Genomic DNA, 16,860 nt, shown 5'->3' with positions numbered 1-16,860 from the left:
AGAATATATAAATATATTAATAAATCAATAAAACCTAATATTTTACTGCCTCATCAAAGTTGGTATTGTGTAGAATCTGGTCTCGGGTCTCAATGTGGTAATAATAATACTAATGAAACCAAAAGAAGCCCATAGACAGTACAGTACCTCCAGGATCAGGTCTCCCGGCAGCAGGCCGTCGGGACCCCTGGCAGGGCTGTCCTCCTCCAGGCCCTCGATGTAGACCCCCCTCAGGTTCCCTCCGCACAGCGTCACGCCCACCTCCACCCCGGGGCGACGCACCGTCACCAGCCGCGGCTCACCCGCCTTCCTGACGCCCTCAGGGGGGGGCACCCTGCGTGTGGGGGGGGGGGGGGGGGGGGGGGGGGGGGGCGCAGCACGTCATTAGACCGCTCATTATTACATACTGTTTACTTCTGACCCCTGTTTCAAGTCACTGTACTGTACTAGTCTCAATATGCTTGTCCAGAAAGAGTTGTATCTGTATCTAACTGTATCTGTACATGTCTGTATTGTCTATTGTGCACTGTCTATTTGTGTAACTGCACTGTACTGAATGTAATGTCTATTGTGCACTGTCTATTTGTGTAACTGCACTGTACTGAATGTAATATCTATTGTGCACTGTCTATTTGTGTAACTGCACTGTACTGAATGTAATGTTTTTTCCTGTGTACGGGACCCCCTCTAAAATGAGATGCTGCATCTCAAGGGGCTATCCTTTCAATAAAATTCTGACCAAATTCTACTGTACATACCGGTAATAATAGACTGATGGCAATTATTGGAGATACTGTAACTCTTTTAGAACAATAATATTCTTTCGACATAATGGTTACGATTATTTTCCTTTCACCTGCATGAATACATCTGCTGAAAAATAGTCGAAATAGCCGATCTACAAGTTCACAACTTAGTTTTTTCTTTTTGTTTTGTGGCCCTAATGCATAGTAAACCGGGGGTCCTTGAAATGACAACTTTTTGGGTCGATGATGATGATGATGATGAAGTGCGTGTGTGCGTTGGCATTACCTGACACAGCTGTGTGGGCTGGCGGTGGGGGTGGTCTGCTTGGAGGAGGGGGTGAGGGTGCCCTCGTCCTGTTCGCTGAGCGTGTCGATGGCGATGGAGTGATTGTCGCCGCCCCCCTGGGGGAGGGGCTGGGTGCTGATGGGCTCCAACAGGCGAGAGCTGCAACAACGACACGGTTCCACACCAAGACAACAGCGTTGGAACAAGTACTTGTTTTAAGACCTGCTTTAAAAACATTAACTTTGAAAGAATATATACTATTTTCAAAGATTTTTACGATTTTTCAAAAATAGCAGACCTACAAGCTCGTAGCGCGCCACTCGGTGGCACGCAATGAGCTTGTAGATCTGCTATTTTTCAAAAGCTAAATTATAACATAATGTTTAAAACACCAAAAGGGGTTCCCGCCCAAAATGGGTTAAGGACCACTTCAACATCTTCATACAGTATAATAGGTCCTCACTAATAATCATGATAAAATGACATAGGAGGGCTGTGGGCAGTTCAGAAACCCATCCACCAGTGACATCATCGTTAGGCAATTTTATTTTTTAAACAAGATCTCTTTACAAAAATAGATTTTTATTATCGTGAGAACGATGGCTTCCATTTTCGCATTGCAACTTTTCAGGACTAGAAAGCCTGCAGTTTCAATTATCTTGGATTATTGGATTATTTATACTAAGTCTTTGCTGGTGGGCAAAATCCTCCTATTTACATAACTCATAGCTCATAACGCCTCAGGCATTGCTTAAAAATCTGCTATTTTCGGCAACTTTCCAGTATCGCACAAAGCGTGTCATATAAAAAAAAGGCTCTGACCGTTACCTGGAGCGCGAGTGGTTCCCCAGCTGGTACATGTACAATTTACAATTTACAATTTAGGCATTTAGCAGACGCTCTTAATCCAGAGCGATTTACATTAGGCAAGAACAAAAAAGCAAGGGAATACATCACATAAAAACATTTATCAAGAAACATGCGTAAGCTAAGAAAGTAACAGTGGAATATCTATATAATGAAGCTATACATACTGTATAAACTATACATCTATACTACTATGCTATACATATGTACTATGACGTGCTATGACTACATACAATGCAATTATAGTGCTGTCTACATAACATGCTATAAGTCTGTATCAAATGCTATCTAAGTCTACAGAGATGCTATCTAAGGGGGTGGGGTAAGTGCTATGGGCCATGATGGAGTCTGAAAAGGTGGGTGGCATTCCACAGTTTTAGAGCCTTTTGTGAGGCTTGTACTGACCTGGAGCGAGAGTGGTTCCCCAGCTGGTACATGTGAGGGTTGTACTGACCTGGAGCGAGAGTGGTTCCCCAGCTGGTACATGTGAGGGTTGTACTGACCTGGAGCGAGAGTGGTTCCCCAGCTGGTACATGTGAGGGTTGTACTGACCTGGAGCGAGAGTGGTTCCCCAGCTGGTACATGTGAGGGTTGTACTGACCTGGAGCGAGAGTGGTTCCCCAGCTGGTACATGTGAGGGTTGTACTGACCTGGAGCGAGAGTGGTTCCCCAGCTGGTACATGTGAGGGTTGTACTGAGCCGTGATGGTGATGGTGTCACACTGCTGTCCGATGATCAGCCTGGCCTGCTGCTCCGTGGCGCTGCGCAGGTTAATGCCGTTATACTGGAAGAGGAGGAGAAGAGAAGATCGAGTGAATATGTCGTCACCGTCGACGTGTTTTCCTATCTACGTGTTTTAACTTTTTGTGTATTCTTTTCTCCGTGTAAATTAAAGCCCTACTCGATCATACTACAGCGTCACACTAAAGCATCAAGTGACAGATCAACCCCTCATAGGGCCGTGGCGCTACACCATGTGTGATTTATCAACCCCTCATAGGGCCGTGGCGCTACACCATGTGTGATTCGCGCGTGCGTTACACAATCAAGAATGACACGTTTTGTGTTCGCACGCTAGGGATGCACGATATAATCGGTAGAATAATCGGAATCGGCCAAAGCGTCCATAAGAAGGCCATAATTTTATCGCTATCTCAGATTATTGAATTGGTTTTCACCAGCAAAAAAAAAGAAAATTCATCAATGAGTTCATCAAAACTCAGCGCACCGCCGCGCACGTGGCCACCGCCAGCACGATCGCCGCTTGCTCCCCGACTGGATCTGCTATGTTCGAGTCTCTTCCCACATCCACCGATGGTGAAGAAACTGCTGGATGACCACAAACACTAGCGGGGGTTCCTGTGTTGCGTTAACATTGAAATCGGTGACCTATGAATATGGTTTTGATGGAAGCAACAGCTGTACCTATTTGAAATAGTCACGCACAGGGCCCTGCACGCAGGCTGCGGGCCGTGGCATGTCTGACGGCTGAAAGGTCAAGATGGCCGTATTTTTCGTGCAATTCCATTGGTCACTCTCTCCCTGCTTCTCTTTTAATGTTCTTCACACCTCTCCCATCCGCCGCGGGGAGTTGGCGACTTGCCTTCTAAATGTTACATTCCAATTAATTCAAGGCAGCACCAGCAGGCACTGTTTCAACTCAGGACAACTTTTCTTTTCAGTTTACCAAACTATAATTACAGTGACGATGTGAGCGCTATTGAATACCCTTGCGCAGCGCGAGGTAATTAACGCCAGCTGCATGGTATGCCTGGTCTTTGACTGTGTGATTAACGGATTATATATATAAAAATCATTTTGGACCAAATAACAGTTTTATTAAGGAAAGATTGACATTGTCAACATGTTACTGTTCGGGTGTCAATCAAATCAACTGCGTGAGTGAGTCGGACTGTCTCGGACATCTACCGCTGTTAACACTTATACTGCAACCTGTCGTGTAAACCGCGATATAACCAATATAACCTCTAAAACAACATTTAGGAATTAGTTGGCATGCAGGCGTTGGCAGTTGAAATGCAAATGTCCCATTAGCTTGAACAATGCCCGTCTCCAACTGTCGGATGAGACACAGACTGAGTGGAAAGAAATGTTGGTGTTTTATCAGAACTTCATGGGCAAAGAAAATCCACTTCAAAATCGGTCATTGACTGCTTAGACATGCTAGTGTTAAGCGCCACTAAATTCCATTGTTAATCCGGGCAAAACCTGAGTGCAACTAAACAAACTGGATCTCTTCTTTTTTATCCCACGATTTTGTAACCCATTTTTCACCCCTGTGTCAATCATCTAATGTGATCCTGGGCTCTACACACCCTCCACCAACCTAGTCCCCATATATGGGGGACAAGGGGAGAGCAACGGACTTGAACTCATGCTTCCTTCATGCCTGAGTGTCCAAGTTGCTCCTTTACACCTGACAGGGGGGAGTTTCCCTGGTTGGACGTAGCGCGTGGAAGGAACACGTTATTCCAACCAGTTCCTTTCCCCTCCATCAGGCACCCCGGCTGGCCAGGGGGAGGCAGTTTAGTGACCAGGATTAAACTGGATCTCTTCTTATCTCCACTCCCTCTCTAACATTTTTAGTCTATTTTCTTTGTCAATATGTTTAGTCTTAGTCACGTGAGCGTAGTTATTATTTAGTTTTTAATTTTGGGTCAATGAAAAAAACGTAGTCGAAGGAACATCTTTTCATACCTCCAGTAACTGGTCTCCATACTCCAGGCCCGCCTGGTGTGCGATGCTGCCTCCAGTGACCTTCGACACGAAGACGCCGCCGTTCTCCCCGCCCACGATGGAGATCCCCAGAGGCTCCGCCCCCTTGTGCACGACGACGTTACGAGGTTCCTCCAAATACGGCCTGGAGGGACGGAGGGGGGGGGGGATGAATAACCACTGCTATCACAGCCAGAGAGGGACTGTGTGGGAGGACACACATGACATCGTCTCTGTCGGAGTGGAAACCTCATATGTCCAAATCTGTTACTTTTCATCATTCAAAATAAAATAAAAAGTCATCAAAAGTAGCAGATCTACAAGCTTCCAGCTTGCGGATCCGCTACTTTTGAGCGACGCCGTAGTGTGATCAAGAAGGGCGCTAATTTACGAAAAGAAAAACGATATGTGAGAGAGTACTTGTACTTCGCTTCGTCTTTTTTTCCCTGGTCACCTTCAGGGCTCTGCAGCGTGAGGGCCGGCCGGGTGGAAAACCACTAGCAGCAGGTGGATGAGATCTGAATGAACGTGTGATTTTGTGAAGTCATGTCAAGCTGACCTTTGGACGTGTGGTGTGTGTGTGTGTGTGTGTGTGTGTGTGTGTGAGGTCATGAAGGCAGACAGGAGTGCAGCAGCAGCAGCAGCGGTAGCCACAGCAGGCAGCGTGAAGCAGTGAGCAGAACAAAACCATGTCCCCCAGAAGCTCAGGGCCGAGTATATAATCTCACAACAGGCAGCGTGAAGTAAAGACACATCGCCACACTGATGCTATACAGTGTATAGCATCAGTGTGTATAGTGTATAGTATACACACACACACATATGGATAAACACATTAAGACGGTAGACCTGAGGCCGATGTCTACTAATGTCTTCTAAATTACTTTGACTATCTCAGATTCCATTTCTCAGATTTAGTTCAATTTTTACTTTAAAGCTTTACTCATGGCTCATAAGTAACGCGTTGCTGGTCACGGTTACAGAATTCATGCCTCGGGTGGTCCGCAATTCTGCCGCGATAGGATTGCATAGCCTTCAGCTAACGTCCGGTTAAGACCCGGGGTAATTTTCTCCCCTTCAATAAAGGCACCTCACTGGTGGGACCTCTGGCACTGAATGGACACACAGACTGGCTATTAAAGCACATTGAGTGCCAGCATTGTTTCAGTCAATGTGTTTCAATAGCCAAAGTACAAAATAATGGTTAAGTGGTTAAAACAATTGGGTCACAGATGCTTCCCCAGATTGAATGGGCTAAACAAATGTACACTATGTAAAATAATGCTTTAAAATAATGTTCCACATACTGACAACCCAGTGAAGAAGTCACAGGTTGACCTTTGATTTGAGGTTTTAGGCTTTTACTGCTAGTTTGACCACTTCAAATGCTCTAATGCTCTCTGATCTTAACCCATTTAGACGAGAGGACGATTCTAAAACATTCTTCTAAATCCAGAAAAAATATTTTTCTGAAAAGCCTATGTTTCTATGTCAGCGGTTCATAATTTCATGTCAAGGACCACAAAAATGTAATTGGCCGCCGACCCGCATCTGAAAATAATGTTGTTTCAGGAACCCCACGGAAGCAAAGATTTGAGATAAAAACTCACTCTGAAAGAATATATATATTCAAAGATTTGAGCCACATTTTCAAGATAAAAAAAAAAAATAGCAGCTCGTAGTGTAGCGCGGCGACTCATATACTAAAGTATAACATAATGCTTAAAACACCAAAAGGGGGTTCCCGCCCTGAATGGGTTAAAATAACAGTAGATAATTGATAGCCTAAATACAAACACGATGCATTGAGAGCTTGTAGAGTGCTATTTTTCTCTGTGCAACATGCTTCCATAGAAGGCATGCTGGCTTCAATGGAATCCAAATTGTGACTGAAATCAGTCGTAGCGACTGAGAACTTCCATAATCCATGCATACAGCAACACAAACACCACAGCAAACACTGGGCCATCAAGTCCAGCTTTAACCCTGAGGCTACGATTCTCAGCAGTGGAGCCATGAAATTGCAATAATAAGCATGCACCGAGCCATCGGGACACCATCTGTGCACCGCGGGGTGGGTGGGCGAGAATCAGCACTTCATTCCCTACGCCTCAAATTAAAATCGGACAGGATCGTTCAACAGCGCCACCTAGTGCTCCGAGCGGGCATGTGAACGTCGCCAACGTCCTGCATATTATACCATCGCTGTCGGGTGGAAACCTCATCGTGTCAAAAACGCTTACATTTCACTGATTTCAGGATTCACATTAAATAAATAAAAACATCAAAAGTAACAGATCTACAAGATTGAAACGTGGTAATCAAGTAGGTAAAATAAATAAATTATAGAAGGTATGTGCATGCATAAAGTGAGTGGCAAATCAAATGGCAAAGTGAGTTTAACGTCGTTTAATGCAATCAGATAGGGACTTTTCTGTTGGAATGTATGGACTATCAAGGCCAGAAAGTAGTCTTTTGACACGTTCCCGCATGATGATGATGATGAGGTCATGCGCATATACCCTCTATACAGAGATAAGAGGTTTCTGCCCGACAGTGACCATGCCGTATGTGTGTGAATGGGGTGGGAGTGTGTGTGGGGGGGGGGGTTGTGGGGGAGCATCCCCCTCGTGAAAACCAACCTGAGGCTCCTGAGAGAGGAGAACCTCGGCCTTGCAGCCAGAGGAATCCTCAGAAAAGACCGATTACGGTACAGAGATCTGGAAATGGAAGAGCTACAGAACACACACACGGAGGGAGGGAGAGGGGGAGAGAGAGAGAGAGAGAGAGAGGGGGGGGGGGGGGGGCACGGAGGGAGGGAGAGGGAGGGAGAGAGAGAGAGAGAGAGAGAGAGAGGGAGAGGGAGAGGGAGAGAGAGAGAGAGAGAGAGAGGGGGGCACGGAGGGAGGGAGGGAGAGAGAGGGGCACGGAGGGAGGGAGAGAGAGAGAGAGAGAGAGAGAGAGAGAGAGGGGGGAGAGGGAGAGAGTCAGAGAGAGAGGGGGAGAGGGAGAGAGAGAGGGGGGGGGGGCAGAGGACAGAACCAACAGAAGACGTGGACAGGAAAAAGAACACGATGCCAGAAGAAGACAGCAGTGAGGTGTGGAGAAATAGGCCTGTCACAATTATTTGAGAAAATCACAAGTAATCGTCATAATCATGATCATCTACAAGCTCTAACATAAATGTGTTGAACTTGTAGATCGACAATTTCCCACGATTTGTGATATTAGTATTAAGTTTAACTAATTCAATTAACTAATTCAATTAAATTAAAGTTATGTCATATCTGCGCTGTGCACCTTTTGTTTAAGAAGCTTAAAATTAATGTGGAATGTAATTTCTATTCATAACATTCCAACGTTCGACGCCTGCAATTATTCCAGCGTCAATTAACTGGCCAAAGTGACATGTAATAATGGTGACAGCCCTGCGGGGAGACGGAGAAATGGAGAGACGAGCACTTTGTGAGGAAGAAGAAAGATAAATAAATGAATGAACGACTGCAAAACAGACAGCGTGTCACTATTGCTCCTGAGGGGGAGAAAACAATGCATTAAGCATTGATACAGTTTCATCCAGTAGGCCTACAGCAGTGGTTACCAAACCTTTTCATGTCAAGGACGCCCAAAATGATACTCATTAGCCTGTGGATACCCCCCATTTGAAAATGTATGCCAAGATTCTAGCAGTGATTGTGAACCATTTTCATTTCAGCCGGTTTGAACTGAATTAGGCTAATTTGGCATTTCTATCTCTGAGACCCCAATTTGTATTGTAAAATCAATGTTAATGTAACTCAGAGTGTACAAATGGAACCAAACGGACCCGTCCATTTGTACACTCTCAGAGTTACAGACCTATTTGGTCCATTTGGTTCCTAACTAACATCTAGCTGGGGACCCCTAGAACTCCCTCAAGGACCCACTTTGGGAACCACTGCAATACAGGGCTCTACTGGTGAATGTTGATGAGGGACAGTACCAATGCTGACCAAGATAGACCTGTTGCTTGGCAACCATGTTTCCCGAGGTTAGACAATGGGGATATCTTGGTTGAGGTTGTTTTTGTTGTCATTTCATGATCGTGGCCAAGTTGATATGTGACGTTAGATGGACATTTGTAGTCTCAGTATTTGAAATGTGTACACTGGTGACGTGCAGGATGGATGTGTCTGGGATAACTCTTGATCAAATCACTGTCATAGGTTAAGTTAGAGTGACAGAATACCTGAAAAACAAGCCCTAAATCATATTCAGTCACTCACTCACACACACACACACACACACACACACACACACACACACACACACACACACACACACACACACACACACACACACACACACACACACACACACACACACACACACACACACACAGAGCTATATTGTCCTCACAATGTGAATTTCTCAAATATACAGTACAAGTATAGTAATACAAGAAAACACACACACACACACACACACACACACACTCTCTCTCTCTGGCTGCAATGCTATCCCATTGGCTGAGAGGTTGGCTAGAGGCAGCGATCGAGAGCTGTTCATGCAGCCTGGAGAGGGACAAGCTGTTTGAAATACATTGTTTAAAGTATTGTACAGTAACAACTAAAGTCTCTGTAATGTTTATGTTGTACGATTACTACAAAACAATCTAAAATAAAGGGATATAGATCATTAAAGCTGGGCTGTTGCCTGGGTCCAATGCATTTCTGCCTACTTCCGGTCCAGGACTTGTCCGCATTTGTTGTCCCCATTCTCAATATAAGTCTATGTAGAAGAGCCGCCATTGGTCTGGCCCCATGAAGTGAACAGAGTTTTCGTAATGATAAGTTGCCACTACCAACCTGATAGAAAGTAGACCAGCCTGCTTTGCAGCTGGTAAAAACATGTAACCTCATAGAATCCTGTAACGCAAACTAATTTGTAATTTGTCATTAGGTATATGGCACAGTAGGCTATAGCATATACCAAAGTACCCGGTTCACGGTAGACATGTTATGAGCTACTTGTCAAGAAATTCCTTGCAGGTGATTATTTTCTAAGTATTGGAGTTTGGAAGCGCTCATGGAATAATCACTCAACGGCCCTGCATAACTAGTAGCTCATAACATGTCTATGGTGGATTTTCTATCGCTTTGCAGATAGAAAGAGCATCATTCAAGCTTTTCATACAGCTGCAATGTTGGCGAGTTTGACATAATTAGATTGGACTATGTCGGTTTAGATGTATGGGTGGTCAATGGCAAATTGCGGCTAGTTTCCAACCTGCCATTAACTTGTGGAAAGATGACCGCCGTGTGCATAATGGTCTATTGAGTATTCAAACATGAGTATTCTGAACATTTGGAGTATCTCAGGAAATCTGTCGCACAAACAGTTTAGAAGAGCCATGTTTGAAGTAGCTGTCTGTCTGGTGTGGTCATTTCTGGGTATTTCGCCCCAGATAGAGACCTTTTCACAGTTTCTAAGTTGTTCGTTGTTGTCATATTAGCCAAGAACAGTTGAGATATTCTCCGCTAAATGAAGTGCATACATGTCTTAGCCAGGTTTCAACTGTGTTGTTCTCTCAGAGCGCAGCAGACTCGGTGGCTAGGCTAGCTAGTTTATTGGGACATTTGTGGTCGTAGTGGCTACATCTGTCATAAAAAAAGAAAAGTTTAGTTAGTTACTGTAGTTTAGTTTTAAGGGCAACTACATGTGCGGGCGAGTTCCTACGGCACCGCAGACGTGCATTAATGATGATAAAGAAGACCCTCTTGTGTGATATCGCTTAATTAAACACTGTCTGGGATGAAACACAAAAGCCTGAGTAGACGTTAAATGAGCCCAAACATGTGAAAGTGAATTAAACATGAGCGGCAGTTTTCCTGGACCTACCCGTCTTTCCTGCGATCTCCGATTGGCACAGGGCTGACAGAGATGCGCGGCAGGGTGGAAATGGAGCCCTGCGATTGGCTACCGGCAAAGGAGGAGGTCTCCAGATTGAGCGGTGACTGCGGGGGCGTGACCAGACTGGGGCTGCTGCACTCCGACTGAGAGAGAGAGCCTGGGGAGGGCGAGAGAGGTTAAGAAGATACAGGAAGAGTCTCACTGTGGCTAAAAACGTATTTTTTTGTCTTTCTTTTTTTTTTACAAATTTACGCCGATTTCTTTATTATTATTATTTACTATAATCCTACTAGAAATCTGGCCTCAAAAGATCATGGGATCTACTGAATGTGAAGGGGGATGCTATACTGTGTGTCATAGGCTCAATATGTCAGTTTGTCACCAGCCCCTTCGCATTCAATAGATCCCGTGATCTTTTGTGGCCAGCTGTATTACTTGTTCGAATGCCCCCCACCCACCTGTCAAAAATAGCTAAAAAAGGAAAGCAGCAAATGAAGAAAAAAAAACATCTTTTACTTTCTCTAATAACCTAAAACATGAACCTTGGTTGAAAAAAACAAAAACAAAGTTGTCCTTCTTTGCAATTTTTTTATTTCTTTACTATTTTGAGAAACATAAAAAAATTCTTCAACTAGCCAATCTACATTGACACGTTGTGAGCTTGTACATTGGTTATTCGAACTATTTAAAAGAAGTTTGGAATAAGGGGTAAGACACTGGCGAAAATAGGGCCCTTGGCTTGTAGCCCTATCTTTCCACACCGTCGGATCTGGTCTGTAGACTTGCGGCCCTATCTAGTGGCTAGAAAATGTATAATATGATTAGGCACAAGGATAAGCACAAGATAGGACACTGGTTAGGGAACTTTTACATTTTCAAGTAACACCATGACCCAGAGTGTACAAATGCGGGTCAATTTAGTTCTATTTGCAAACTCTCAGAGTTACAGACCTGTAAGGGTACATTTGGTTCCATCTGTACCTGAGGGGGCTTTGGAATAGCAGAGCTGACGTTACATACAAGACAAATGCACTTGGAATGGGAAATAGAGGGGGATAAATGGAATATGTCGAGTTTTTTGTATTTAATTTGTAATGCTACCAATGTTTTTGTGCACAGCAACACTCTTGAAAACTAAATATTGCATTGTGGGTTTGAGCTAACAGGCCCTTTTGATGTCAATCAATCTTTACATTTAAAGCTTCTATAAGCAATAATATGTCAACATTTTTAATGACCTTTCTTTTTTTTGGTATTCAGACAGCCAGCAATGGGTAGAACACTCCCAAAAAAATGTAGTCTCTGTGACACATCTAGGGACCGCAATCTGCATTCAAAGATTTTCCTAGAAGCTTTGTCATTGGTCGATTTGCCTGTCTACCTCCTGATTGGTTAGTCATTGTGACCGGGTTTTCTTTTTCGATCAATGACAAAGATTCTAGGAACATCTTTGAATGCAGATTGTGGCCCCTAGATGTGTCACAGAGACTGAATTATTTTGGGGAGCGTTCTACCCATTGCTGGCTGTCTGAATACCCAATTTCTTCAGGGGCATGACATGTGATCTACTGGTTAGATCGCGATCTACCTTTTGGGCAACCCTGGTGTAGAGGGTCTAAGTGGTTAAACTGAAGTGATATTGATGAATTCCAAATAGGCCTATTATCAAAGTATTCTTGCGGCAGCCCTGTGGACTTGTGTCACAGCACACAAACCCCTGGCCCTAGTGTGAGAATCACTACAGGGGATCTGCAGGGCTTTGAACACAAACCCCTGAACCTAGTGTGAGAATCACTACAGGGGATCTGCAGGGCCTTGAACACAAACCCCTAGCCCTAGTGTGAGAATCACTACAGGGGATCTGCAGGGCCTTGAACACAAACCCCTGAACCTAGTGTGAGAATCAATTCAATTCAATTCAATTCAAAGGGCTTTATTGGCATGAGAAAACATACGTTTACATTGCCAAAGCAGAAAGAACAAAACAACAATACAGCAATACAATCAAAACAAAAATTATGTACTTTGAAGGTCAGAATCTTCAATAGATCAACTTCTGTGTACCAAGATAACTCGATGCAGGTATAGTGCAGGAATATACACAATGATTAGTCTTTAGGGTGGTTGTGTTCCATTTGATATCCTTCTCCTATCACAGCAACTCACAAATCTTGCTGCTGTGTTTGCACATTGTTGTACTTCGCCCAGCAGATATGGGAGTTTTTTGTCATTGGTCATGTTTTCAAAATCTCCGTGTGTGGTTGTAATCTGTGGGAAGTATGTGTCTCTGATGTCTTGGTACAATGGACAGATGGTTAGGAAGTGTAGCTCGGTTTCCACTTCGTTTAGTGTGCAGTGGGTGCATAGTCTGTCTTCTCTCGGGATACAGGTCTGCCTATGACGGCCTTTCTCGATCGCGAGACTGTGCTCACTGAGTCTGTACCTAGTTAAGATTTTTCTTTGTTTTGGGTCGGTCACGGTGCTCAGGTATTCTGCCACTGTGTATTCTCTGTTTAGGGCCAGATAGCATTCTAGTTTACTCTGCTTTTGTGTTGCTTCTTTCCAATGTGTCAGATAGTTTTCCCTTTGCTGTTTTATAATTTGGTTTAGTCCAATGGGTTTTCTATCTCGTGGCTCCGTTTGTGTTTGTGCCCGGAGTTCCAGGGCCAGCTGGCTGAGGGGGCATCTCTCTAGAGTTTCACTGTGTGTGAGTGCCTTGTTATGGAGTGCATCTAGGTCACTTTCTTTTAGGTGGTTGTAGAACTTAAGTGCTCTCTTTTTTATTTTGATTATGAGTGGGTATCGTCCTAATTCTGCCCTGCATGCATTATTTGGTGTTTTTCGCTGGGTACGGAGAATGGATTTGCAGAATTCTGTGTGTAGGGTCTCGGTTTGGTGTTTATCCCATTTTTCCAGGTCATGGTTTGCTAATGGTCCCCAGATCTCGCAACCATAGAGGGAAATTGGTTCTATCACCGAGTCCAGTATTTTAAGCCAGGTTTTAATTGGGATGTCTATTTTGATGTTTCTTTTGATGGCATAGAATGCCCTTCTTGCCTTGTCTCTCAGGTCCTTTACGGCTTGGTTGTAGTTCCCTGTGCTGCTGATGTTTAGGCCAAGGTAGGTATAGTTTTTAGTTTGTTCTAGTGGGATTGTATTTAGGAAAAATTGGTGGTTTTGGCGGCTGGGCCTTTTTTGAAATATCATGATTTTAGTCTTGGTTAGGTTCACTGTCAGGGCCCATGTCTGGGAGAATTTGTGTAGGAGATCAAGTTGCTGCTGTAGTCCTTCCTTGGTTGGGGACAGCAGCAGCAGGTCATCTGCGTAAAGTAAGCATTTGATTTCTGTGTTTGCCAAGGGGATGCCTGGCGCTGTAGACTGTTCTAACGTTTTTGCTAATTCGTTGATATATATGTTGAAGAGTGTTGGACTCAGGCTGCATCCCTGTCTAACACCACGGCTCTGGGGGAAAAAGTCTGTGTGCTTTTCGCCTATTCTAACTGCGCATTTGTTGTTGGTGTACATTGATTTTATGATGTCATAGGTTTTTCCCCCAATGCCACTTTCCAACAGTTTGAATCACTACAGGGGATCTGCAGGGCCTTGAACACAAACCCCTGAACCTAGTGTGAGAATCACTACAGGGGATCTGCATTGGCTTGAACACAAACCCCTAGCCCTAGTGTGAGAATTACTACAGGGGATCTGCAGGGGCTTGAAACGTGCCTAGAAACATGTCGACGGCCGCTGGCTGCAGAGAGATGATCGATGCACTCCACCGCTTTATTTAAAGGCTGCAGCTTTTTTTTCACCAATCAATTCCCTTCTCCTAAATTACCGTGCGGCAGACAGGGGTGGTAAAAGCCTCAAACTGACACACCTGCAACCCCAGTGATAGATTTACTGAGCAAAGGGCATGCCTGCAGCATTGTATGTCAAGTCTCATTCACTTATTGCAATGAATCACAATATAAAAGGTCGCAGGGCTCGAAGCACATTGCGGGAGAGTGTGTGAGTATTTATTTCTTTTCATTGCTTTTGATTCCATTCCGACTTTTTGTTTCCAAGTTTCAGGTTTACTTTTAATTAGTTTTCAAGTGGGTTTGCTAGTTATTTTTTAGCTTCCAGGTCTAAATGGCTTAAAAAAGGAAAAGAAACAGGCTTTCCAATGGTCTAAAAGTTATTGCAGAGAAGCACTGTAACAGAAATAATCTACCAAAAACACACATTTCCAAACTTGTAGATTTACGTTTATGGCGTGAACACAAAAGGGTATGAACCGTCCGTACCTCTGTCTGAGCCCAGCATGGAGCGAGGGTAGCGGGGCGTGGCCGGGATCTTGATCCTCTCCATGCGGTACTGGACGTTAACGGCGGAGCCTGAGCACACCGGACAGGAGGGAAAAAAGGGTGGTGCGTTTAATTAGGGGCACGGCTGACAACAGGAGCGAGGCGATGTCCGCTTGTGGTGCGTAGTGGCTTTCGGAGGGTGGGGTGTGTGTGTGTGTGCGTGCGTGCGTGTGTGTCAGACTGACCGAGGAGTGCGCTGGAGGGCAGTGAGTTTGTACCGTGTGACGCTCGGCTGCTGCGCACCGACGAACACGACGTTTCGGAGAATTCCCCGGCGGGCGGCTTCTGCTGGCTCAGGTCCAGACTCAGTCGACCCTGGTGTTGTGGACTGCACAGAGAGCACGCATGTAAAACAACAATAAACATGCACTCATTCATTCATACACCATCTCTATCTACATTACACATTCGTGTCTAATTATAGTAATTATAACTAATAAAATAAAAAACAAAGCAATTCAAAGCATTGCTATTTTCTACAAAAGAAACATCAACAACAAAAATGCAAAACCAAAAAAAATTCATTCGCTCAAGATTTGAGGCAGATAAACCAGATCAAAATGTATGAATGAATGTATTTGTGCGTGCGTGCGTTACCTGGTGTGGGTGTGCTGGTGGCAGATGGGGGAGGCTACAGTGGTGCAGTTTCCGGTGTGGACGCGATGGCTGCGCACCGTGTACACTGGGTTCCTCATGACGGCGGTAATGGCCGGGCACGGCGCCACGCCCCGGTGGGCCGAGTCTGCCACGAAGCCACACACACACACACACACACACACACACACACACACACACACACAGGGTTGGAAAATAGGAAGGCTGCACATGTTGATCTGTTTTTAATTACTTGGCGACCCGGTGGAACACAGAATGTGGTATTATGTTGTTTAATTTATTGTTTCATAAACACCATATGGCATGAGCACACAATGACTATGCATTATCCATGCACGTGTGTGTGTGTGTGTGTGTGTGTGTGTGTGTGTGTGTGTGTGCGCGCTACACACACTTGCCTCTCCTCCCTTTCTTACTCGTAAGAAATAGCGATAACGATGGGAACGATGCACAAAAACTAATTTCACTCACTTCTTTACTTCTGTAAACCTGTGATGTGACAATAAAGCCGATTCTGTGTACTTGTATTACTAGCGTCGCAGTCCCGGCCCCTACCAGGGCCCAGGAAATGATTCCCCGTTCATTTTTCTCATAGACATTTCAAAAAGTATTTATAGCAAATCAGTTCTGAAATTTCAAAAGATTTGTGTGTGTGTGTGTGTGTGTGTGTGTCTCACTAGGAGGCAGGGTGCCAGTGTAGAGGCGGTGCGATGGGTTTGGGGAGGAGCTGTGTGTGTGTGTGTGTGTGTGTCTCACTAGGAGGCAGCGTGCCAGTGTAGAGGTGGTGCGATGGGTTTGGGGAGGAGCTGTGTGTGTGTGTGTGTCTCACTAGGAGGCAGGGTTCCAGTGTAGAGGTGGTGCGATGGGTTTGGGGAGGAGCTGTGTGTGTGTGTGTGTGTGTGTCTCACTATTAGGCAGCGTGCCAGTGTAGAGGCGGTGCGATGGGTTTGGGGAGGAGCTGTGTGTGTGTGTCTCACTAGGAGGCAGGGTTCCAGTCTAGAGGTGGTGCGATGGGTTTGGGGAGGAGCTGTGTGTGTGTGTGTGTGTGTGTCTCACTAGGAGGCAGGGTTCCAGTGTAGAGGCGGTGCGATGGGTTTGGGGAGGAGCTGTGTGTGTGTGTGTGTGTGTGTCTCACTAGGAGGCAGCGTGCCAGTGTAGAGGCGGTGCGATGGGTTTGGGGAGGAGCTGTGTGTGTGTGTCTCACTAGGAGGCAGGGTTCCAGTGTAGAGGTGGTGCGATGGGTTTGGGGAGGAGCTGTGTGTGTGTGTGTGTGTGTCTCACTAGGAGGCAGCGTGCCAGTGTAGAGGCGGTGCGATGGGTTTGGGGAGGAGCTGTGTGTGTGTGTGTGTGTGTGTGTGTGTGTGTGTCT

At 45.1% G+C, this 16,860-nt stretch overlaps 1 protein-coding gene across 1 annotated transcript in view; it reads right to left on the bottom strand.

Annotated features, from left to right (window-relative positions):
• The window catches only part of dlg5a (discs, large homolog 5a), an 85,467-nt gene that overhangs the window by 15,228 nt on the left and 53,379 nt on the right, over positions 1–16,860 (bottom strand). Inside the window, exons 23-31 of the mRNA XM_080781626.1 lie at positions 15,474–15,618; positions 15,095–15,204; positions 14,817–14,906; positions 10,516–10,684; positions 7,278–7,370; positions 4,618–4,780; positions 2,550–2,683; positions 1,033–1,191; positions 148–334 (exon numbers count right to left, since the gene is read on the bottom strand). Coding sequence (XP_080637752.1) covers positions 148–334; positions 1,033–1,191; positions 2,550–2,683; positions 4,618–4,780; positions 7,278–7,370; positions 10,516–10,684; positions 14,817–14,906; positions 15,095–15,204; positions 15,474–15,618 — 1,250 coding nt within the window. The remainder of the gene's footprint in view (positions 1–147; positions 335–1,032; positions 1,192–2,549; positions 2,684–4,617; positions 4,781–7,277; positions 7,371–10,515; positions 10,685–14,816; positions 14,907–15,094; positions 15,205–15,473; positions 15,619–16,860) is intronic.

This window comes from Protomyctophum bolini (assembly GCF_963924005.1).
Source record: "Protomyctophum bolini genome assembly, chromosome: 14".
Lineage (NCBI taxonomy): Eukaryota > Metazoa > Chordata > Actinopteri > Myctophiformes > Myctophidae > Protomyctophum > Protomyctophum bolini.
Note: the sequence above shows the minus strand (reverse complement) of the source record. Positions and strands in the feature narration are given on the sequence as shown.